Raw genomic sequence first — 25,817 nt, 5'->3', positions numbered from 1 at the left:
TTCCTCCTCAGTCATGACGGAACACATTACCAGAGCATTACGTCCAATCCCATAATGCGATCAAATTGATTATAGGCTTAAAGAATGAGCTTTCAATTGGGAGTTTTCTTTTGTTTTATTATTACTGTAGTCTGTAGATCCGTTAGGATCGTTTGATATGCCTAGTAATATGGGCCTTCGGCCCACAACTGAATATTTTTTTAAATCGATGGAACTGTGGGCCATTGAGGATGAGATTGTTTAGTAGTCATTATCAGCAATAATTTTTTTTTTTTTTTTTTATGGGAATATCTCCCCTATCCACATCAGATGGCACAACATCCAAAAGTATTTGAAATTGGCTTGAAAAGAGGATCATAAAAAATGGTGATTCTTTTTTTAAGCCCGATTTTAAGGAAATGTAGAAAAATCTATACAAGATTTTATGAAGGTTTCTCCAACTTTCCTTTTCCTACTTTTTCCTTCAAACCAAATATAGTATTAGCGATTTATTGATTGATTTCTCAGAAACCGGCAATGCAACCAAACAGAAAATTCACCAGCAATTTCTGAATCACCAAGGTGGCTTTGGTAGTGTTCATCAAATTTTGGTTTTGGACCAGGAAGGACGACCAAAACCCCAAAGCAAATCTTCACTTCATATATAGTTTACAATTTAAGTATATATAGAGGACAACAGCCATGGCATTTGAATATTCAAATCATCCTCTTTGATACTTATTTATCACCTGAAGATTAATTAATCAATTAAAAGAGAAGTACCCTCATTACCTTCAACTACATCTAGTGGTAGTAGAGAAATCCTTTTTCACGTAATTAAAGGAACAGAAAGCGAAAAAATCCAATGAAAAGGACTTTATCACGATGAAACCTTAATTTAATGATTCCGTTTGACATGATATATACTTTAATTAGTTCATATTATTTAATAAAATGATCTTTACAGAGCTAGAAAGGACTTAATGACCGTGGGTTTACATGAAGAGCCACTAGCTAGTAGTGTGTGACGTGATTCGATCGATCTGATAATTCTCATGACAAATAAGAAACAAGGGTTGCTGCTCTTCCTCTCTCTCCCTCCCTCCCATTATTCCTTAATTTGTAATATTAACAGTTTTCATCAGTGCAAGCAAGCAAGCAGTTGACTACAAGGAAAATGGTAAAGGAGTGAATCGGAATCCCAGATCCTGTACGGATCGATATATTCTAGTTGCTGAGGATTCCAGAGACAAACGGTGTAAGCCCTCCTTCTGCACACCTTCTCAGTGTTTCCCTTTTTCTTTTTTTTTTTCTTTCTTGAGATTTCCAACTTTGAAGCCCACTACTGCAATATTTCTTATTCATCTATGCTTCTACCCATCATGTGCGCATATGTTTTTGTCTATCCTATTTACATTATCTTCTAATTAAAACCCAAGTACAGATTTTTGTCTTGGCTTCACGTCCAGACCAGACCACCATCTGAAAAAATATCTAGATAGCAGAACTTGTTTCCTCTAATTAAAGAGATCGAAGGTGTGACGTACCAATAATTAATACCGGTCGAACTTGTCAGTTGGCTTACCAAGTAACAAGGCTGTAGGTCTTGCAACTTGCAAGCCGGTGAGCGAGGAATTGCATGGTTGACAAACAACAAAGCTATAAGATAAACAAGTATTATGAGATTGGATTAATGCAACATATCGATGATTGGTGTTCAGAAATCAGAACCGCCTAAGATTCCTCTGATTTACGTTTCAACTCGACTTATAAAGTATGGCGGGAGTTCGGATTTCCTCCTCACGGAGCATTCCTCCCAAGCCGTACATCTGGAACATCTTCGTGCTTGTAAACTATCATTTGTAAGACGGGTTCTCTGAGGAGAAAATCTAAATCCACAATATTGCAGTATTCACAAGAATTCTGTCCACCTACCCACAACACACTATTTCGGTGCATCTCTTCTTCATATACCGAACTAGTGTATTGTGGCCTTGTGAGATTCTGATCTAGGCGGCCCCATGTGAGAATGTCAGAAGCTGATATTTGATGAAAATCCAAAAGGGATATCATTTGTTCCATAAGAAGCAGGTAAGGGAGTGTACAGAAGCACACCTCTATTTTCTATGTCCATTTTTAATATATTATATATATATATATATATATATATGCTCTTTATGCTTTTGAAAACAAAAAACATGCATGTTTTCACTTTCGTAAAGTAAACTAGTATTTAGTTTGTGATAGTATAAGTTATAAAAAAATAAATAAAAAAAAAAAGAAAAAGAAAAATAGAATAAGAAAGATGGAATAGTATCCATTCAATTAAAATCTCCATCTAAATATATACTGTATACTTCACAAACCATAATACACAACCAGAAACTCTCATTAACATGTTTCTACTTTCTAGTTTCAGTTAAAAACAAGTCACACAACCAAGAACATATTTCTCTGTCCTTGTTTTGAGAATCAATGTATTTTCAAAACCAAGTATATGACTTTGTGTTTTTTAAGCTCAAAACCAAAAGAAAAAAAAAAGGACACTAGAAAAACACGTTTTAAGATCCCCATGACAAAACTCAGTTGTAATGCTGGGCTAACCCGGTGAATATGTCATGATGATGACCCTTGTCTATTGATGTGGCTACACTTTGAATTGAATGAGGTGTCGTAAAGTGGGGCCAGAATAATTAGGAGTGTCAATGGACTGGGTTTGGATCAGATCCACCTAAATCAAAATCAATTTTATCGGATTTAACAGACCAATAAGACATATTGAACTGAAACTCTGTCCAAATTTAATGGTCTAAAATATTTATTGCATTGGATTAGACCTGATCCATCTATTATGGATTTATATCAGACTGGGTTAGGTTGAATCAAGATCTCGTCCATTGATAGAATATAAGAGTACGGGTTTCAATGAATCAGGGTTGGGTTAAACCTAAATTGAAACCAATTTGAACAAATTGAACGCTCTACCCATTGAATTGGGCCAATCCAAAGTGGCCCAAAACATTCATCAGATTGAATTGGATCTGATTCATCTGTAATGAATTCGTTTTGGACCGGATTAGATTGGACCAATATCTGATCCATTGACGACAGCCTTAACAGCAAAGCATCAAATGTCGTGGGCTATACCTACAACAACAGGAGTAGCTGATTTCTCCCGTACATATAGAAGATAATACGATGTTGCTCTTTAAGATCTTTTATGCTTCTGGCTCCACACAATGAAGACTTTCCTACTGGTCATCATAGCATCGACTTGGGATCGAATCCCACCTGCACTCGGGTTGGGGATAGACTACCCCATCAATTCTCTGACTAAAATCCAAAGGTCGAGATTTGAGAGGAAATAACAAAAACTTGTGGGTCCTGGCGATGAGGGGTGTTTTGTATGGTGGATTTTTTGAAACACAAAATTTCGCTTTTTATTATTTGAAAAACAAAATACCACAAATTCTCTTCATTGACAAAATCTTGTGGATCAATCCACGTCATGATAAATTGGATTATTACGTAACATAATAATTGAGTGAAATATTAATTTTATTTAAAATTTTGTTAATAATACACCCATAACACAGTGCAAACCTCATTATTCTGACCACAAGACAGTGGGACCCGATAGATTTAAACACACCATACCTTATACCTTATAAAAACCACACTACCAAACACACCCTGAGTCTCCTTTGGGTCAAACTCCACGGTACAAAGACGGAAGTAGATATAAAGAAAGGTTTCCAAATTCTATCAATTCACAAGAACAACATGCTTTCTGATGTGAACTAACTGTGGAGAGTCAAGAGAAAGAGAGATTAAATTGACTGTAACCACCATTATATGTATGTGGATGGATCCAAAATACAATGGGGTTTCTTGAGGTTATAGATTTATGTCCTAGCTGGCTTGTAGTGACATTTTCGAATGCTACAGAAACTCAAATGGCGCTACCTAAGTTCTTTAGGACATATACATGTGAAAAAGTGTCCTTGTTTTTGTCCTTTCACAGACTTGAGTTTCCTTAGCATTTTCCCAAGACAAACCTTTTGAAGACTCGATTTGTTTGCAGTACAAATTTCACTTGCACATATATATATATTGGTGTAAATGCATGCAAGTGCAAGTGGACTCGGTGTAAATTCTGGCGGTTACTTATGCCTTCTTTAAATTTGACATTTTTCTGTTTGCTAGTGATGAGGAGTAAAATGATATGGTCCCTACTCCCTACTCCCTACTTTGTATGAAGGAAAATCAAAGTGGGAGGTAGGCTTTTTTGTTTGGGAGGATTAAAATAGGATTGTGTTCCCCAATTTTGTATGTGAGAGTATTAAAGGTAGCACGGGGAAGGAGGAGCGAATTTTGCATCAGTTTTTTAGATGCAAAATTTGCAATGCCAATGAATACAAAATTCACACAAAAAAAAAAGCTATACAAATTTTAAATCAAATAAGAGTAAATCTTGGTTTAAAACAAACATATGCAAACCTAAACTGGGTGAAAATAATTTTCTATCCTATTCAGCTTTGCACTACAAATAAATAGAGCCTTATTTTTTTTATTTTTTAAACTCTTTAAGAATTACTAAGATTTCCATTTTTTTTTGCACTACCAACAAACAGAACCATATATTCAATTTGTTTTCAACTTAATTTTTCTCCCAATGAATAAAATTAATTTATACCACCTAAGAATTATTAAAATTTCCCTTCAGTTTTGGATATTTACTAAAATTTCTTCTATTACTTGACATGCCTTAGTAACACTTACCTTTTCTGAAAAACTCTATTAATGTTGCACTTTCATGAACTCACCTCACTTGGAAAAAAAAAAAAAGTTGAAAAGAAAAAACAAAACTATCCTTCAATAAAATGACACTAAGTTAGAAAGACATGCCCTGATGCCCTTAACTGGTGCTTTATTGATGTCCTTGTATATAGTTAGTTTCTTTGTTTTTCTTCAGTTGTCGGTGTTGTTTGTCTGTCTTCTTTGAGCCTTTTTTCCTTGTTCTTGCTGGTGGGTGTTTGCTCCTGTTATAGGTTGTCTCTTGTTTATAAATTATAAATGCTCTATTTCTAGTTTTCTAGTTGTTCAATGAATATACCTTTTATTTACCAAAAATAAAAAAGAGTCAGGACCAACGTACTTTCATGGTGGGGTTGTAGGTAAGATGTGCTGCATACCACACAAAACCTCTTTTAAACTTATATTTGGTATGGTTAATATATACATCTTTAACCCACATTAGGGGACTTGGGGATGTCCTACACTTTTTTCTGCACTAGTTCCGTGATGCATCTCTCATTATTGTTGGCTTACGCTGCTTATGTATCAAATAAGAGCAGGGTCTAATTAAGTCTAATGCCAGACCAGCCCAGTGCGGCTGCATGCATCCCAGCTGCTACCTGGGTCTGGACGATTAGCTTAGCCCCTATGGCACCCGCTTTGGTCCCAACTGGGGCCAAAGCGGAAGGGATGCCAACCGACCATCTAAACTGTACACTCATTGACCTCTTTAAAACTTTAGAGTTGGCTTAGGACAGCTTTTCATCACATCTACTTCACTTAACGAATTGCCACAGTACCACCCTTTATTGTACAGCTGATTGGTTGAGAGTTGAGATTCTATGAGAGAGAGAGAGAGAGGACATTAACGCGACAAAATCAAATGCAAAGACAATTTTGGGTTGCCTTCTCCGGCCATCCTACTATCCTATTTATGTTACTGATTTACTAACAATATAATTGAATTGGAGGATAGATAGGTAGTAAGTTAAGAGTACTTATAGTTTACAAATCAAAATCTCTCCAAATTGGAATCCGAATGGTCTATTCTCATAGTTTGTTTGTTTCAGACTTCAGACAGGGATCGGTATGAAAATTGGAATCATCCGAAATGGGACTTTGGAACTTGGGGGAGGAGGAAATGACCATTCCCTCGGTGGAACAATACCATTATACCAGAAATGGGAATGTGATTCAGATTCCATCCAACCAAACAGTTGGAATGAGAATAATCCATTCCGATTCTAATTCCAAACCTCCATTTGGGCAAACCCAACTGGCCCTTAGTTTTAATGGAAAATTAACAGTTGGGGCTTGGGACAAGAAAAATCTGCTTCTTGGACATGAAGGTGGGACCACAGAAAAACATTGAAGGCCGTGATTTCACGGTTTGAGCCCTGGGCTAAAACTCCGTCGCAGTGGGTTTCTCCTCCACGATGCACACCTGCCGGAGTTAGAGAGACGAATTCACAGACGACGGCACCTCTTGAAAATGGAGAGAGAGAGAGATAGAGAGAGAGAGAGATAGAGAGAGAGACGAATTCACCTGTTTGTTCTTATTAATGACTACGACTTGGATTATATAATATTCCCTGGTATTGAAATTTGAAAGAAAACCTGCTGCCAAGTGCCATCTCTTTGGCCACGTTGGACCGTCCCGATATTCTCTCTCTCATTCTCTACATACATATACATAGTATTTATTATACACGGGGAGATATTCCCAATGCACGGGGGTGGTGTTATGTGCGTAGAGTTCTTGTGGGCAGGACAGGAGATCCGGCGTCCTCTCTCTCATTTTCTCAAACGACGAAAAAGAAGACAAAAAAAATCATCAATAAGCCACTCCAGCTCACTATATTAATACTCTCCTTCTTCTTCATCAGCTAGCTACTTGATAAGACCCTTTTATCTCTTGGGAGGGAAAACAGAGGAGGGAAGGGAGGTAGCCCGACTCCTGGACTTGGAGTGCTCTTCATGAGAGTATCTCCCACCAGCCGCACAACTGCAGAAGTAAAATTAGAGAGATCATTTGCAAGGAGGAGATATTAGACTACCTCTCCATCGCCATGTGCAGTCCAAATTCCACTACAACCAGTACTACTGCTGTGGTCGAAAACCCAGCACAGCCCTCAAACACAAAGATCTATTTGGCTTTTGTATCCCTACCACCCAACAACACCAATGACGACCCAGAAAATCCAAAACCAGCTCAGGAGAAACAAACCCAATTCCCACACCACACAATCTCTGATATAATTACAGAAGCCAATACCCTCATCAACCTCTCCTTCCCCATCGCCCTGACAGCGCTCCTTCTCTACTCACGCTCTATCCTCTCCATGCTCTTCCTGGGCCACCTCGGTGATATACAACTTGCTGCTGGCTCCCTTGCCATAGCCTTCGCCAACATCACCGGTTACTCTGTCCTTTCCGGTCTAGCACTGGGCATGGAACCTCTATGTGCGCAAGCATTTGGAGCTCAGCGTCCCAAGCTTCTGGCCCTTACCCTTCATCGCTCTGTAATTTTTCTACTCTTCTCCTCAATTCCCATATCTCTTCTCTGGCTCAGCATGTCCAAGCTGCTTCTTTGTTTACACCAGGATCCTGAAATCACAAATCTCGCACAGAGCTATCTTCTATTCTCTCTTCCCGACCTCCTCACCAACTCCTTCCTGCACCCAGTCCGCATTTATCTCCGGGCGCAGGGATTAACCCACCCACTCACCTTAGCGTCATTGGCCGGGGCGATCTTCCTCGTACCCACAGGCTTCCTCTTGGTGTATCACCTCCAACTAGGGATAGCCGGCGTCGCCATCGCTTCGGCGGCTTCGAACTTGTTCGCACTGCTGTTCCTGGTTGGGTACGTGAGGGCTACGGGGTTACACCTGCCGACGTGGATAACGCCGAGCCGAGAGTGCTTGACTGGATGGGAGCCTCTTCTCCGACTGGCGGGGCCGAGCTGCGTGTCCGTATGCCTGGAGTGGTGGTGGTACGAGATTATAATCGTATTGTGCGGACTGTTGACGAACCCGAAAGCGACGGTAGCTTCCATGGGCGTTCTGATACAAACAACGGCTCTGATTTACGTGTTTCCGTCATCCCTGGGCTTCGCCGTGTCAACACGTGTAGGAAACGAGCTGGGAGCCAACCGTCCGAACAAAGCCAGGGTGTCAGCGGCGGTAGCGGTGTTGGTAGCGTTTATGATGGGAGTATCGGCCACTGCATTCACTTGGGGGATGAGGAACAAGTGGGGCCGTATGTTTACCTCGGACGTGGAGATCCTACGGTTGACGTCCGCCGCTCTGCCCATCCTGGGACTTTGCGAAATTGGCAACTGTCCACAAACAGTTGGTTGTGGGGTGCTGAGGGGCACTGCACGGCCAACCACGGCTGCTAACGTCAACCTGGGAGCGTTTTATGTCGTGGGGATGCCGGTGGCAATTGGGCTTGGGTTTTGGGTTGGGGTGGGCTTTTGTGGGCTTTGGTTGGGCTTGCTGTCTGCTCAGGTTTGTTGTGCTGGACTCATGTTGTATGTAGTGTGGACAACGGACTGGGATGCTCAGGCAAAAAGAGCACAGCTGCTTACATGCGCTGTGCGTGGAGAAGTAGGAGTCGGAGGTGATAGCGTGGAAGAGAAGCCGTTGATCTCCACCAAGCTTAAACTCATAGTGTAGTTCTTCTTCTTCTTCATTTAAATTTAAATATAAATTGGAGGGTTACTGATTAGAACATCCTTGACCTATTTTTTTTTTTTTTATCCCAACAATAAATACTATTGTTGTTGGGTTGTGAAGTACAACTATTTGGTTTTTCTTGTATTAGAATTAGAATAGAAGCCTGGGCACTTTTTGTACAAGAAGTGGATTCGAAATTTGGAAAGGGGAGGGGGATGTTGTGTTAATTAAATATTGTTAATCCAAAATCCAAAATTATTTATGATTCCTAGTAAGCCTATTTTATTAAGTACTCCCATTCAAAATTGATGAACAGGTCTGAGTTCCAGATGGTCTCCTCCTGAGCAATGTAATTTCAGTTGTTGTCTTCATGCACAGTTATTTGTCAATTGATTCAACAACAATTTTTCTAATTTCACTTTGGTTTGACAATAGCCAACTCCAATTCCAATTTAACGATCATATGACACTGAGGCCTCATTCGTTTTCCTGTATCTTGCAAAAAATAATTTTTTTTAAGTTGATCAACAGAAAAATTGGCCAACCTATTACCTAATACCTACCTGCTTGCTCCACAATAATGAGACCCACGGAAAATAAATTTTCTGAAGAGTATCGGTTATCCCTAGAGTAGAGGCCTAGAGGGTAAATAAGTTTCTCATCCACCCGCACCCGCAGAAAATGTAATCATGTACCGCCCAACTCTTTATCCCGGCCGGTAAGTGTAAGCGCCACCCAGATGGAAGCCCCATTACTTACACAGATCCAATTAGGTGTCTCTCTCCCTCCCGAGCTCCTAAATACGATATTCTGATGTGTTCCATCGTTTAAATTTTTTTTTGTTTCCCAACCACAAGCGGCTGATGAACACAGAAAAAAACAAAATTTCTAGATAAGCACCAATCACCCATTAAATTTTATTGGGTCTCCACTAGAATATTTTTGTTATTTTTTCCATTTGAAAAAAAAAAAAATGTGGTGGAGAAATTTCATGTTTCAGGACTGAGGAGTGAGTGGATTTTTGCGACTAGCTAGGATAAAATGGAAACTGACAGTGAGGAAGGAAAAGAAAAAGGCGTATGTTTGTCGGTTTTGTGAGAGGCAGAAGAATTTAGAGAGGGACAGACTAGCAGTGGAACTGTGAGTGGGCTACTTGTTTTTTTCTTTCTCCTTCTGTCTCTCACTTTGCCCTATCCCGACAAACGATATTGTCTTCATAAGTGAATGTGTGGTGGTAGCCGGTAGGTCTCAAATCCAGAGTCCTGGCTCCTGGGAGCTAGAGAGAGAGAGAGAGAGAGAGTGCCCAATGCTTTGCTTGGTCGCCCTCTCTCTCAAAAACAAATTACCACATACATCTAATCCTATATAATTTACAGGTACAGGCACAGAGCAAGAAGGATACATGCATACACCATTGAAATAGGTCCTATTATTATTCAAGGTTTAAAGTTTTGATATGATACATTCTGTATTCCGCTTCGTATCTCATGTATTGTATTGTATTGTATCTTTTGAGTCTCGATACATTTACTTCCAGGTATTTCGGGACCCTACCTTTTTTCAATAAAATAAAAACATGTTTTTTACTCTCCAAAAACTAAATTTTTAAAAGAAAAAAAAAAAAAAAAAACTAAAAAACAAAAGAATTTCCATGTGTTTTTAAGTTCCCATACGCCTTTATCGATACACAGAGGCATATCGAAATGTTAAACCTTGCTACTAGTACTCATTACAGATTTCATAAGCCCTAATCCCCCTTCCCTTCATCGTATATCATCATCCTTCTCAATCATGCACGTAATCACTCTCTTAAAAACTAAAACAAAAAATTATAAATGTGTTCTACATTGTTTTCATTTGTTTCTGAAATTGTTAATATCAACAAAAAAAAATTAAAAATGTGTTTTAATTTGTTTTGAAAATCAAAAACAAATGGAAACCATTAAAGGGATGGTTTTTAAAATAAAAACAAATCTTAGACTGTGTTTGGTTTGAAAAAGAAAGGTAAATACAGATATTGCATGAAAGTACATGCAGATATTGTATAATTCATGAAAGATGATGATATGCTTAGTACATGAGGATCCCTCTAATGAGGGGACTGGGGAGAGACAGATGTACACAACCTTACCATGTCACATACAGAGAGGCGATTTCCAACATTTGAACCCTAGTCACCCAGGTCGCCAATTGAACACAGTGAGGTACATTATATGGTTTAAAATTAAAAAATAAAGTTTTTTAATGCTGAAATTTTAATATCACATTTTTGGTTTTGCTTTTAAAAAGGAAAAAAACACATTTACAGTATGTTTTCCATGTTTTTTATTTAAGAAACAATTTGAATTTGCTTTCAAACTAGAATGTTGTAATTTGTTTTTTGAAATTCACAAGCAAGTGGAAGAATACCCCTAGGCCAATGTGAATGATTTTGTTTTTCAATACAAAAGCAACTAGCACATTTGTCTCCTTTTCCTTCTACTTAGGCTTCGTTTGGGAGGAGTGCATATACAAAAATGTTCATCATAAATGCAAATGTCTTGTTAATAAAATGCAAAGTTGGTTTATATTTATAATGATAATTTTGTAGTCTTGCCAAATAATTTTTAGTTGTGATAGGTACAAACATGAACACCAAGACTGAAATCTTCTACCTTTCTAATACTGACCAACTCTGAATGAAAATTTTGCTGCCATTTTACATATTTTCCAAATACCATCAAAACCAAACCAGCATTTGCGATCTTCCCAAAGTAGCCTTGACAAAAAATATCTATGAAAGGACCTCCAAACCTAACTGGAGAAAATATAAAGGATTTGGTGCTGTTTTGATTAAACTGAAGTAGCTGAACTAGATGACTTGTAACAAGTAGCCTCTCTATTTAGTGGTTTTATTATATAATCACTTTTCTACTTAAAGGCAAAAACTTTTTTTTTTTTTTTGATATATAGGTAACTAAAAGACAAAAACAATGTCATGGATCGACACCACTATTTTATCCACATGATTCCCACATGAAAAATGGATGTATTTTACTGAACCCAGCCCGGCAATCCGGTTAACATCCCACCACAGCCACAAGTTCTGTAGAGTTTGGTTGGATAACCACAACTTGGAGGCTAGCTGGAGAATCTCCTTTTAACCTATTAGCTAGATTCGTATCGTGCTGTTACAGCTTACAGGTTGATTATTAGCTGTTATAGGACAGTGTTTAATCCAGGTTAATTAATCCATGATATTGTAATTAAATAATAGTATATAAATTATAAAGATATATGATTGTAATTATATTTTTGACAATACATGCTGCAAGTTGAAGGGGGCTAAAAGGGTTAGGGATAGATAAAAAAGAACATAGGTTTAAGTAGTAGTTAAAAATGATTTAAGTTCCCATAATTCAACAAAGGATATGGTCTTAACATGACTTAAACAGAAGGGAATAGGGAAACAGAATTCATGGATATGGTCTTAATGTTGATCAACACCAGCTCATTGACCAAGCCAATGTGTTTTTTGTGAAACAAATCCATAATTTTGATCAGGTGATGGATCTACCGAAGTCTCAGTGTGGGTTAATAACACTGGTTACAAGATCATCAACCCAATTCGCCCAAGGTGCACCTCTGGGCTTTAGTGGCTGTTGGGGAGCTTTCTCCTAAAAACTAGTGGAATATAAAATACTTGAGAGAGAGAGAGAAAGAGAGAGAGAAAGATGGCACTAAAAAGTAAAAAACGAATATATATAATCTGAGAGTAAATGCAATATTCAAACACCAAGAGCACTATCGCCCAATCCTCATCATGGTGTGTACAAAAATGGAAGAAGAGGAGCAAAACAAAAGCACCTTTTCCACGAAACGGGGCTCTTGTCATCCTAAGAAGCAACATGGATAGGATTCCACGAGAACAATTGAGAGATATTTCACCCATACTTGCCCAATTTTCTCAAATTGGCATGACATGTCTCTGCCAAGGGGGAGCCAATCTCCTTCACACATGCCTCTTTCATGGTTGCTTTATCGATTTTCTCTACAAAACTCCATTAGCACACCGACCTCTCAAATTGACTCCTATCTGGGCCCATCAGATATGTCCCATATAAATCCATATATTCACTACCTTTAAATTAAATGCACATAGCTTCTTCTTTTCCCTTTCTCAAGTTCTTTTTTACTAAATGACACTAAACTGTGTTTTCATTCCCATTTCTGAAATGAGTGATTCCAATTTCTGATCTGCCAGCTATTCAAATTTTACCCCCCCCCCCAATGAGTCCAAAAAATAAACCGAACCAAATAACCAACCAGATATCTATGGAAGATGTTTATTTTGCATGGTATCATGTGGAAATCACTGTCATTCATAGGAGAAGTGAGAAACCTCAACCACAAATATCATGGGACCCCGTGTTATTACGGGGAATGCATACCAATATATAAGGGGGTTACGGGGAATGCATACCAGTATTTGCCTTTTGTGTATGTACAAACTTTTATATAAAACTAACTTGCTATATTTGACATCAAAAACATGAATGCTTTTGTTTTCATTTGTTTTTAAAATCGCAACATTAGAAAAAAAAAATGAAGACATGTTATTAAAATCTATTTTTGTTTTAGAAGATGGAAACACTTAAGGGATTTACTAGCTTTCAAAGACCAATACAAGATGCCCTATATCAGGCATCTTGTGTTGATATTTTTAAGGGAAAATTATAGGAAACTACAAGCCACACTGTATTTGGGGGTCATAATACTTAAGCTGTGTTTGGTTTGAAAGAAACTAAAGGAAATGGAAGGGATATCAAACAACACCCTTAAGGGCCCGAACTTTCACTTGCAACAGAGAAATATCATGTACTTTCAAATTCCAACACTCGAGTTCAGCCATTAGCAATCCCTCAGATAAGTGATGCCATGTGCATTTTCGAACATTTCTAAATCCTAAACTATCCTTATTTTTGGAGATCATTTTTGCCATCTTCCTTCAATCTCTATCTAATAAAATCCAAATTCTGAGCGTTCATCGTTTTTTCTCGCACTTACACAAACAGAGAATGGACAAAACATGGAACCCCAGTTATGCTGTTTAAAATCAGAAACGTGGGGTTCCATGTTCTGTCCAAACAGTATATTGATGGGCTTCAGTTATCCATGGCCATACTTTTTGAAGAGATTCTCCGTTTCCTGATTATTAGGGATTTTTCATCATTTTCTATTGTTATTCCCTTGTTCAGTTCGTGGGTGTTTGAGAAATTTAGGTACAGTGAACAGAAAATGAGAAAAATCACTAATTTGCTATAAATTGAGAAAGATCTTTACATTTAAATGGATATTCCTCTGTTTTCTTTTGGGATGATCACGATGTTTTCTATCTATGAGAAAGATCTCACGTCATTTACCTTATGGATGATAGGAATACGAGTTTATATTACAAAATACAAACTTGAAAAAGATTTCTTGGTTTGTATGTCCTATCTATGAGAGACATGCCAACAAGAACAATGTAAAGTGCACTCCTACTATCACATTTAATCAAACATCAATAGGCATTAAGCGATTAATGGAAAAGGAGCATAGTGTTCGAGTCTTTAAGCATTGGATACTTCTCGGTCACAAGTAAAAGATCGGTTCTTTTTTAAGTATCACTACCCCCTATTTTTTTCCCTTGACATCAACCACTTTCATTTTAAATGTAATTATGCACATCGGGCGGTTGACATATTATGTTCAAATAACTTGTTGATTTCTGATTTCTATAATAAGGATAGCAAAACTGTATTTCACAATGTACAGAACGAGCGAGGCGAAAAAGGTACCAGTATTGTATTAATAGCACCAAATTTACAATTTACATTGAGTTTGGAAAGGGCAACAGCCCAGAGAAGCAATAGTCATTCGGAATACCAGACCCTTCCTCAGCTAGCTACTGCTACCACCACATCATATATATTCCCAGAAGCAACCCAACCCCCCTTCCCCCTCCCAAAGAAAAAGAAAAAAAAAAAAAAGATGCAACTTCCCATAAAAAGTCTGATAACCCATATCATGGGCTCATGGCCATGGCCTCCAAGAAAATCGGAAGAAAAATCATAGGACTGCAAAGTTTTGAAAGCACCCAACACCTCTTCCAAGATCCAAGGGAGCCAAGTGTGATCTATTCAATCGCAGCTCCAGCAGCCCAACAATAATACACAATTACGACTGTACACGTAACCAATAAGCTTCCCTCTGGCATCTCTTTTGATCACCAGTAAACAGCTCCCAGTCCGCAAAAGACGCATGCACGCCTGAAAAATGAAAATGAAAGCCAGCAATTAATTCGATACTTACCATGCTGGCTTTCCATCTGACCACCATATACTTCTAAAGCACCTTTGATCAGCTCAGCATCGGTTCTTCAAGCTGTAGACGTCAAACTCAACCTGCCATAAATAACCAGACAAACGACCAAAACCGGACAGTATAAAGACAACACAGTACAAACACTCCCACCCCTCCCCCCCCCCCCCAAAAAAAAAAAAAAAAAAAAAATTATAGAGTTCAGGAATGCATGCCTTATCACCGATTTTGGCACAGGTTCTGAATTATTAACACCACTCCGAGCTTTTAGCACCATTCCAAGTGCAGCATTTGGCTTCAAGCAGAATGCAAGAGGAGCAATCAAAAGTCCACATGTCAGTACAGGGCAAAATTGTGTGCTTTCTATAAAATGCTAGGGCTTGAGGATTTATGGGGAACTGTGATAAGAATAAATTTTCGAATGGAGAAATGATGGTTGGAGTAGAGAGAGAATCCAAAACCTCCAGCTCCTCTGTCAAACTATTCTGAAATATCCCACTCCCGTCTAGGCACCCATTGTCCAAAAGTGATTCTGAGCCTGCCCCACATGGATCAACCTGCAAAGAGCCGTAGTTGTCACTTCCTTCAAAGCCCCAGTAGCAGTGCTCTCACCGCTACCTGCTACAGATTCTGATTGGACTTCCTCAGAGGAACTAACCTCACGTGCAGCATTTGGGATGCTATTATCTCCTAAACCAGCACCATCAGCATTTTCAGTGGCCAGTGATTGCTGCTCAAGTCTAACCATCTCCCTTTCATCCACAACGTCACCCCCTGCCCATGTAAGCCTTCTGCATACAGAATTAGCCTCACCATCCATTTGACATAAATCTTCTGTGGAAGGGGTAAGCGATTCCTGCCTTGAAATAGCTGAAACCTGTTTGTCCAAAATGTTGAGCTTCACATCCTTATTCTCTAGCGGCCTTCTGTTAGAACCAACAAGAGCAATCTCCATGTCACCTACCAATCCATTCCCACTGACCCCATCGCAGTTGGATTGATATGTTATGCCAGGTTTACTGTTCTCTTCACACGTGGGATGATGATCAGTCAGAAACGAAGACGAATTATCCATTGAGACTGGCTGCACATCATCCTGTGCAGTGTCCTTTTTTGTCCCCAACTTTCGGTCTGAAGATCCAGGGTGAGCATTCTTATCCAGAATTCCTGTTGTCAGAAACTCCACTCGACACTCAATAGTGCTGGACTGAGATGCTCCACCAGATCTGCTTCTACTAATTTCTGGAGAAAGAGAATCATGCCTTTGTGGGCTTAAGGAAGCCCGTTTATCTGGCTTTACACCACCATCTTCAAGATCTTTTTTCCTCTTGAGCCCTCTCTCCATTGATCCAGCCCTGGTCTCATCATCATCCCGAGATGATTTATCAGCCAACTGGCTTGAAATCCTAGATGGCCGAGGACGCCTATACCCATCTGGAAACACATATGAAGGAATCTGTTTTCTACGAACATGTGAAACATATATCTCCATCCCTGGTTTCCAAAACATGTACATGTTTACTGAATGCCTAAACTCGTCTACTGTCCCACGTATGTCAAATTGTTGGCCTTCTTGGACTCTCACCCCTTGTTTCCTTTGCAACCCCATAAAGAAAGCACAGTGCGAGCACTGTTTGGAAGTGTCAACATACTCATTTGGATACGGGTGACACTGCAACATCCCATATGTGTCCCGCTCTATCTGCAAGTGCAAATAATACATGGAGAACAAAGATGAGGAAAAAAACCTTCATTTCTTTCAACAAGTTCTTAATAATACTTCTGGGTCAACATTTATAATAATCCCTTGGTTCACAGTAAAGTTTCAGAAGATAGTATACCTTTAAAGTCAGCTGTCTCAGCCGAGACTCTACCCAACCTTTCCAAGTACGCAAATCATCCGCATCAGCTGCAACTATGTCAACCTGCAGATAGTTTTTATATGTTTCAAAGAAAAGATATGGTTCAAACAATGCACTCCACTGGGCTTTATTTAGCTCAATCTCCTGCACACAGAGCACCACAAGAAAATGGTATGAACAAACCGTTTGCACAACTAGAATGCACCAAACTAATTATTTTCTTACCTCACAGATCTTGTTACCAGTCTGAAATTGCTCCATCATAACTCGGAGGGTACTTGTTGAGACATTGTAGCTAGAGTTCATGCAAGGGTATGCAGGTGTAATAATTGGCATATGATGAGTACGATCACGAGGATTTTTACGAGGATCCCACACAGGAAACCCAAGTTCATCCTCCTCTATCGGGCACAGCATCACAGGATTTGGCCAACGCCATTGGGTATAAACCCTGAAAAAACGGGAAACCAGCATACTAGGAATTGCATTAGGATAGAGCTGGCAAACGCGGGCAACTAAAAGAGCCCAGTTCACACCACCAAGAAATCCAGTGACCTGAAGATTGCAGACAATAATGAACGATAAATCATAATTCATAAACTGATATATTGATAACAAGAAAAGCTGAAACAAAACCACTCACATTTGAATAAACCCCACGCCTTTTAGCCCACAATTTTAAACATCTTAGTGTGGTACGAAAATGCTACAGATTAGAAAAGAAGGCAGTTAGATAAGGAATAGAGTGCCTGCAAATTAGATTCCATGGACAAACAGCTGAAATTTTCACCTCAATATTTGGAACCAGGCGTAGAATCTGGTCTGCCACCCTGCAGCCATTGAGGCTTCGGACAGTTGGTTCATCAACATTGTATAACACTGATCTGTGTGAGATGTCCAAGTCCTGTACAAACAGTTAGTTCAACAAAAAATTGTACATCATCTATCTAACCTGTGAATCAAATATGTCCACAAATCAATTCCAGTTTATCACGGCATATCACCAATATCTAAACATACTGGGGTGACATTTGGAAGTCTGAAACATCGCCGCTTGTCTAAAACTAATTGGTTAAGTGGTTACCCCTCATTTAGTTTATTTTGTTTACTTTTGGTAGGCCTACTTATTCTGAAATTCTGCAATTATTAACAAGTGATCAGATTATCACTGATTAGTTGTTCTTTTTTTTCTTGATTAGTTTGTTCATAAAAGTGCTCATCCTGTGCTCCCATAATCTTAATCATTACTTATAAAAATGACAAGAATACCCCTCAACCGAAGTTCAAACAGAAACTACACCTGCCATTTTACAGTTTACTCAAGAACTCAACAAGTCTGACAAGATAATTAGAATGCAGAGATGTTTAAATTGTTTAACTTGTGGTGTTATATTACAAGAGAAGTTGTGCCAAGCACCTCATAATTCACATTAGGTTATTTTAGCAACCTAACCTTTTTTCTTAAAAGATAAAATAAAATCTATCAGAGAGAGAAAAGAATGAGTACAAGAAATGTGAAAATGGGCAGAAGTACCATCAAGGTTCAAAGTATCGATACAGGGTGATACGCCGGTAGGGCGTATAGGCCTGTATCAGTACTCCTTTTTTTAATTTTTTTCGAATCTGGTTCAGAGGGGCTGGTTTAAGGCTGGGCTACCCCCTGAACCACTTGCCGACCCAAAACACCCCCGAAAAACTCACCAAGATGTATATAAATTATTAGATATGCTCTTAAGAACGACAAACTATTCCAGGACACAAAATTGGCATCAGTGAAATTGAGGAATGCAAGGTGAGGTTAAGTTATAATCAGATTGCAGATAACAGATTCCAATTGCAAAAAGAGACATCACACATTTTAGTGGATACTAAGCATGCCCCATACCAAATAACTATGAGCATCCAAATGCAAAAAAAAGAAGTATTGCATGCAATAGGAATGTCGCTACGCATTGAAGTGATGCATAACAGACTGGCTCAAGATACCAAGCATGTCCTTTGCTAATAACAATGTGAATCCTGACATGAAAAAATAGTGCAAACATTTTTCTGAGAAAAAAAGATATTAATATATATATAAACAAATTTAAAATATAATACATATAAAACCAGTCACTAAAAGAAAGCAAAACATGGATGAAAATAGAGAGGGACATCTCTGTTTTTTTCTTTCTGAACCTTTCTTTTTCTTCACTTTCTTCTGAATTCATGCTATATGGAGAACCTATACCTTCCCTGGTCTAGAAGGCTATTAGAACAAAAGATGGCTAAGAATTTTAAAATTACTAGGCACTGTTTCATGACTGCAACAATTGAAATTAATAGCTTATCAGTTTGTCTTTTAGTGGCTAAAATGGTCATATAAAGAAATATTCAGAGGGTAGGTAAGTAGCAACCAAAACATGCCATTCAGCAATTAAAAAGCTAGAACCCTATTTTATGGATTATTCACCAAAAGATAAACTGATAGGCAATTCAGTCCAGCCTATTCAGCCATTATGAATAGGTACCTAAAGCTTTGTTAAAATAAAAATAAACAGTGAACAATAATAGAATATTACAGATTTGCATACACACACTAGTGCAAGGGGACGTGCTATGCATGTGTGCATGTGCAAGTAAATGGTGAAGTTAAAAATTGACACTATAATCAAATCTAACTTTTATGACTTGCACCAAAACCAGGAACTTGATTTCACATTCTAAAGGGAACTCAAACTATAAGTAACTTGATTTAGCTTTCTAAAGGGAGACAATGCAGGCCTTCCTCCAATGTTATGTCACATTTTTCTCCAAACCCAACTATGGAACTGAAACACCATCTTCAAGCTTCCAAAGACCATTACAATTCAAAAATTATTAATGAATTTCAAAGACCTAGATACTTTATACAGAACCAGGAAGGACAACATGGAAAAGAAAGAAAAAAGAAACAACAATTATCAAAAAAAAAGAAGAAACAACATAAGCATACAGAAAGACTAGTTCAGACTTACTTCTGGAACAACCAGACAAGAGATACTTGCATAAAGAAGATCGATTGAAATTCCTCGGAATTTGAATTTCATTACAGGGACATGAGCATCCGGAACCGGTTGCAGTTCAGTTACTTCTTCCATTCCAGCAAGGATACCATGCAAAATAATGAAGAAATCTTCCTGAAATAAGCAATACAACATTTAGTGCATTTCAAATCACCCAAAACAATGCCAGGATTCAACAAAACAAACAAACTAAAGATCAATAAGTTTATGACTAACCTCTCGATTGACATAAGATGGTCCTACACACAGTGTGTCTATGTCAGCCCCAGGACCATGTACCTACCATCATGGTAGAAAGAACATATTCATGAATACACAAGTTAAGCACAAGAAAGAACATCAATGTAAGAAAATAACAGTGTTAAATACTATGGCAGTTTTTGGCAGTGAAGCAACTGAGTGCCTAGAGACAGAAGCACGACTGAGTCAATATGAACTTTGTTATCCTACAATGAAAAACAAAGAAACGGAAGAAAATTTTGCTTGTATATAAAAACAGAATACATTATCATATATGTATGACAAGGAAAACATAAACACCAAAATACTAAAAGATTACACAAAAATAAAAGAAAACATAGAAAGAAAACCACTGCTGAGACAAAATCTTTGTCCCCAATTGTGCCCTATTCTTTTGGGGTTGTCTTTCTCCAATACCACTGCAATATCAAAATTGCCACCCCAGCTAACTTCCCCAGTTTCTCTTCTTGCCCTCAAACACTTATATAGGATAAGTCAGCACCATCTCTTTTTTACCAATAACAGAAAGTTTGTTGAATGATTAATAATGGTAATAACATCTCATCTTCCAACAGCTTTTCAAATAAAAAGATCTCATCTTCCAACAGTCCTAGGAAGTAGGAGCAAAGGACTGAGAGGTTACAAACAGCCAAAGGATGACATACAAACTCAAAAAGACCAAGACACAACGGTTGCATAATGGCACCTGGGCGGCTGGGCCTAACAATCCCCAGTCTAATTCAGGTTTATTGGTCCCTATTTTTGTTACGATATCTGCTGAACTGTTGGCAGACCTGGATATCCATTAGAACAAGCAGTTTAGATTGGCAACTAAAATTTATGCTTCTCTTAAAGGAAATATACTCCCAACGCCCTCAGAAGTAGAATGGGTCCAACCTAGAACCACTTTGCAGTCACTTTAAACCAACGTTTAAAATTTCGATACGTATCGGACCATATTGGCCAATACATGTTGTATCGGGGGCTTCCCGATATGCCCCTACAGGGAGTGTTTTGGGTCAGATCATGGTTCAGAGGGCAGACAGGCCTTAAACCGACCCCTCTGAACCAGATTTAAAAAAAAAAAAAAACTAAAAAAAGGGACAATGACCCTCTTGCTATAAACAAAAAACCCATACCATCCTCTTCTACAGGTCAGTTTTTTGCTCTCGTAGATTTGCTAAGAGCTCATCTCTTAATGAATTAGCCCCGCTGGACCAGAATAGCTCATCAAAAATTCAACATCATGATCTCTTAAACCCCCCCCACCAAAACACCAGATTGACCAGAGCGATAAGTCAAAACTATTTAGAGTATTATAAGTTTGAAGATAAATCAAACTACTTAGAATACTTAAAATGTAACTTCCTTATCACTCTTAGATATAGTTTATTTATGAATATCAATCTTAGTTACAGTTTTATGCAACAATTCAGCAAACCTATAGCATTTTATAGGTTTTCAAATTTGGAATCAAACAATCTAGTGCCATTGCAACTGACAATCAATTCACTGAAGATAGGCACAACCATAAAACATTTTTATAAGTGGGGTATGTGGTTTCTTAGTATGGTTTAACGCTAACATGTTTCATCATCAAAACACAAATAAATGAGCAATGCATGATTCAATTAGTTTCAAAAGCTAAACGCCAAGGGTGGGTAATGAAGGACTTTTTATTTAAACATGCATTCCAAATCATCATTTCTTAGGAAAGATGGCATCCCATTTGGTTTAACAGCTCAGGTTTACCGCATCATCCCTCAGCAAGGTGAAAACATTGCAGGTCATGTAGGGAAGTTCCCGATTTGGCCCAACCGGGGAACCTTTTTCTACTACAAAAATAAGAGTAAAATGTTAAGAATATAAAGATGTGTTGAATTCAATTTTATTACATAATAGTGTAATACTACAAACTTGTTACATCACCATCACCAACATAAAGATTCTCAGCCCAACTTGTTAAGATAACAAATTAGCAATAAATACATTATATGGAACCGAGTGGATGACTAGTGAACCTGCAAAAGTGAAAAGCACTAAAAGTACATTACATGACATTCATAACATATTAAAGCTACTGATACTTGTCATACAGAGGAGTTTTCTTCCATTTCAACTTCCCACTTTCAAATGAATCAGTCATTTGGCAATGCCAAGAGAACAAGCTGGCAGACTCACCTGCACACTCTGTCAAACTGAAAACCATCCAATGAGAGTATGCAAATCCCCCATCTAAATTCAAAAATACATCTACACTATCTATCTCTCAGTTTCTCCATCTCTTTTTTCATTAAGAACTCAGCTTTCAAGGGTTAAGTAAAGATCAAAATCAGGAAACAAAGGATAAATTGACTACCTAAATAATAGCTGATTTCTTCTCAGAATGATGGCTTCAAACTGAAATTTCAGAATAAAATATGTTGTCTAACAATGATACAAGATATACAACTGAAAAATCACAAGAAACACAAAACTTAAGATATAAGAATTAAACAAAAAAAAGTTCAGAACTAGTAATCCCCAACAACACAGTGTGAATATCACGGGTGTGCAGTTCCACTTTTGAAACATGAGGTTTACATGAACCATTGACAGTGCATTTTAGATGCTTCTACGTAAAACATATATAAATCTCATTCTTACCCCTAATCGATAAGACCCAAAAGTAAATATGACAGCATTTGCCTCTTCCACCATTTGATCTGTATAGCCCCTCTGGCGAGTTAATTGCTTCACCCAACCTTTTACAATCTAAAACGCAGGGGGGGAAACCATCACAAAAAAAATAAGCTACAATAGATTACAAGAAGGACAATATATCACTAAAAATTATGCAAAAGTGAATAAAAAATGCTGCAAGGAGAGAGAATAATATGTTAAGGCACTGTGAGAAATTTTTTGCATTCAAAACCTTTGCCCATGTCATATTTATAACATTTTACCATTTTCTGCCTTTTATTAATGAAAAAATAAATATTCTAACAAGTAAACTGTTTTTATCCCTTTCGATTAATTCACCTAACATTTTTCTCGTATTCTTTGGCCCTTTATCCACTTCCAGTTTTTCCACCTGACTAAACAAAACAATATTTCTTCCTTCAACAGAAAAATTAGCAATAAGAGTATAACATTACTACCCTTTATAGGTTATAGCTAAGAAACATTAGCAATAAGATATCTTCTTAAAAGGCAATTAAAATTATAAAATCGTTATTTTTTGTGTGAGAATTAAGAATTTAAGACCCGAACATGGACTTGCTTGGTCTTGCCTCAAGGGCCATGGCACAAAGGCAAGTCGTAAAATCAGGAATGTAATATGTTTTACATCACATTAGCTACTTGAAGTAATGCAATTGAGGAAAAAAAAAGATTGTGGGCTTTACATGCTTGAAAATGTTTTATATGTTTGATTTTATTTTTAAATTTTCATTTGAATATGCTTTACATGTTATATTTATGTATTTTAATTTTAGATAATAGGTTTTTAAACCATTAATTTTAAAATTTAAGTTCATACTTCTTATTAATATTATGTTTATTTTTTTATTTTTTGGCAATTTTTTGAATTTTCTGACCTTTATTTTATTTTTTTGGCAATTTTTTGTATTTATGTGCCTTGCTTCAAAAAGGCATGCGCCTCGCATTGCGCCTCGCACCTCGGGCGTAAGTTGGCCCTTACGCCTTGCGCTTTTAAAACACCGGAGGAAACATAGAACTTAGGTTATTTCTGTCATCTCACAACAGAAACACCGCATTTTCCCAAATCCTCACTGTTTAGAGATTGTTTTCACATTACCATCATTACTCTATTTTATCAAATCTCTCACTCTAGTACTGTTAGCTGAACCTGTGGATACATCTGATGGTCATTTTTCCATGACAGTCATTAGTTGCATTTTCTCACTTTTATGGAACCACGGTGTTTCTTATTACCAGTTCTACTGCATCCAAATTTATTAGCAGTTTAGGACCATACTAGTTTTTATTCAAAACCCAAAGCCCTAATGCAGCATAACATGCTTCCACATCTGAGCTACCACTACATGACTTCTATGCGTGCATGCCATCTTTTACAATAAGGAAATAACAAGTGGCCCTATTGATCAAAAATAAATAAATAAATAAATAACAAGTGGCCCTGTATCTCAGAAATTGTTAAATACCATTCTATACACAATGATTAATTCCGTATCTCCACCCAACTGTTCGGTACAATTTCCATTTGTTTCAGAAAACGAACTTTTTTTCTTATCCATAATAAGTTGTTGAAGAACTATATTCCACATTACGCACCTAAGAACGTAAAAACCTGATAGTTTGGCTTTTAAATTGAGAAAAGACCAATCTTTTTCGTAAGGTTAACAGGCCTGTACAAATAAAATAAAATAGTAAGTTGGTTACCTGATCAATCTGACCAAGAACTTCTTCCCTCTTAGCAGCTTCTTCCTTGCTCTCATAAAGTCCAACGTCAACCAAGAACTTGCAGGCAAGCAATAAAGTGTCAGAATGCGAACAGAAAGGCAAAGAATGCAATAGTTTACACTCTACAAAGAACCTAATGCACACCTTCTCTAATTCCAAGCTTCTCTGGATATCCGCCTCCGTTGGCCCAGCAACAGAGATCGGTTTCGTCACCCCATACTGCCTTACCGCTTGTGGGGGCGGAGAACCACTCAAACCCTCGGAATTCACCATCTCAATATCAAAGAAACACTATAGAGATGCCGATCAAAAGAACAAAACTGCTCGAAAGAAAACAGAGAAAATGGTACTAAAATCCCAAGGAAGAAAAAGGAAAAAAGAAAAAAGAACTGCCCCGGTTTCCAGACACGGAAGGAAGGAAGAGATCGAATCAAAAGTGTGAGCAAGAGCAAGCAATTTCACGTAAAAGACAGTATTTGGATCAGATCGATGAGGTCGGAACACCAATAGAAGACGAAAGTAAAGAAGGAAACCAAAAACCCATCAAGAAAAAGCCTTTCCTGAAGAACTTAAGCCAAGCTTGAAAGATCGAAACCCTAAAACCAAGAAAAAAATTAAAAAAAAATGAAATCGTTCCTTTGGGATCAAGAAGAAACAGCTATCACGACCCAATATAAAAGAAAATGTCGCACACACAGAAAGACTTCCCAGAAGTGATGATTGATGGAGAAAAAGGAAAAAAAAAAAAAAACTAGGACTCGGTGGAGTGAGTGAGAGGACAGATTTCTTATCTTTTTGACAAGCCTGAGAGATAGATAGAAAGACCTAATCTAAAACATTGAAAGAAACCCTAGATGACGAACGCCTCAATACCAGGAAAATAGATCCAAAGAGAGGGCGTAGAAACCCTAAAACCAGAGACGAAAGCGGTTTCGCGGGTTTCTGGTCGGTGGGTTTACAGGGAAATCAGTAAGAGAGAAAAAGAGAAGTCGGCAATAGTCAGGCGTTGGGGTGGGGGGTGGTGAGGGGGGTCACGCTCACGCGTTTATCCGGACAGGGAAGCTGGTTTTGGATTCTTTTCGGAGCAGTTTCGATGATTTTTCTTTCAAATTAAAAACAAAAAAAAAAGAAAAAAGCGTTATTTTAATCAAGGCGTGGGAGGGGAGATGGCAGATGGGAGTTGGTGTTGGGGTGTGAGTGGGATTGAGTTGTGGACCCTCTGGTTTTGGAAAGTCAAATTTCATTGCCAATTATTTCCTTGATTTTGTTTTCACGAGAACGAAAGTGATTTGAGCACATCACCTTAGGGTGGTGTTTGGTACGAATTCCCGAGAAAGCACCCCTCACTAATATTACAGCACGTTGCAGATGTGCATCAGGAGAGTCCGAATCTCCTGCCCGGACAACCTCTGCCCAGTCTACTCACGTGACATCGCAGTCACACATGAAGA

The 25,817-nt window shown here is 38.0% G+C and overlaps 2 protein-coding genes across 2 annotated transcripts; one reads left to right on the top strand and one right to left on the bottom strand.

The window, feature by feature from the left end:
- Positions 1–6,358: 6,358 nt before the first annotated feature.
- LOC104592042 (protein DETOXIFICATION 51-like) lies at positions 6,359–8,701 on the top strand. The gene has a single exon (XM_010251181.3). It carries the CDS (start codon positions 6,846–6,848, stop codon positions 8,451–8,453), a length of 1,608 nt encoding a protein of 535 aa, XP_010249483.1. The 5' UTR covers positions 6,359–6,845; the 3' UTR covers positions 8,454–8,701.
- A 5,555-nt stretch (positions 8,702–14,256) lies between these two features.
- Positions 14,257–25,434, bottom strand: LOC104592040 (nuclear poly(A) polymerase 4-like). The gene is given in 14 exon segments (XM_088893343.1): positions 14,257–14,743; positions 14,829–14,887; positions 14,890–15,090; positions 15,257–15,385; positions 15,388–16,497; positions 16,637–16,801; positions 16,883–17,212; positions 17,301–17,363; positions 17,448–17,561; positions 19,654–19,815; positions 19,918–19,980; positions 22,588–22,695; positions 24,346–24,423; positions 24,511–25,434. Coding segments are annotated over 13 exon segments (2,700 nt in total). The 5' UTR covers positions 24,640–25,434; the 3' UTR covers positions 14,257–14,743; positions 14,829–14,839.
- Positions 25,435–25,817: the final 383 nt, after the last annotated feature.

Source organism: Nelumbo nucifera, chromosome 8, assembly GCF_055504915.1.
Source record: "Nelumbo nucifera cultivar China Antique chromosome 8, China Antique-T2T, whole genome shotgun sequence".
Classification (NCBI taxonomy): Eukaryota; Viridiplantae; Streptophyta; class Magnoliopsida; order Proteales; family Nelumbonaceae; genus Nelumbo; species Nelumbo nucifera.
Note: the sequence above shows the minus strand (reverse complement) of the source record. Positions and strands in the feature narration are given on the sequence as shown.

Coding starts and splice junctions, on each gene's coding strand:
- LOC104592042 (XM_010251181.3), top strand. CDS start 6,846: ATGTGCAGTCCAAATTCCACTACAACCAGTACTACTGCTGTGGTCGAA.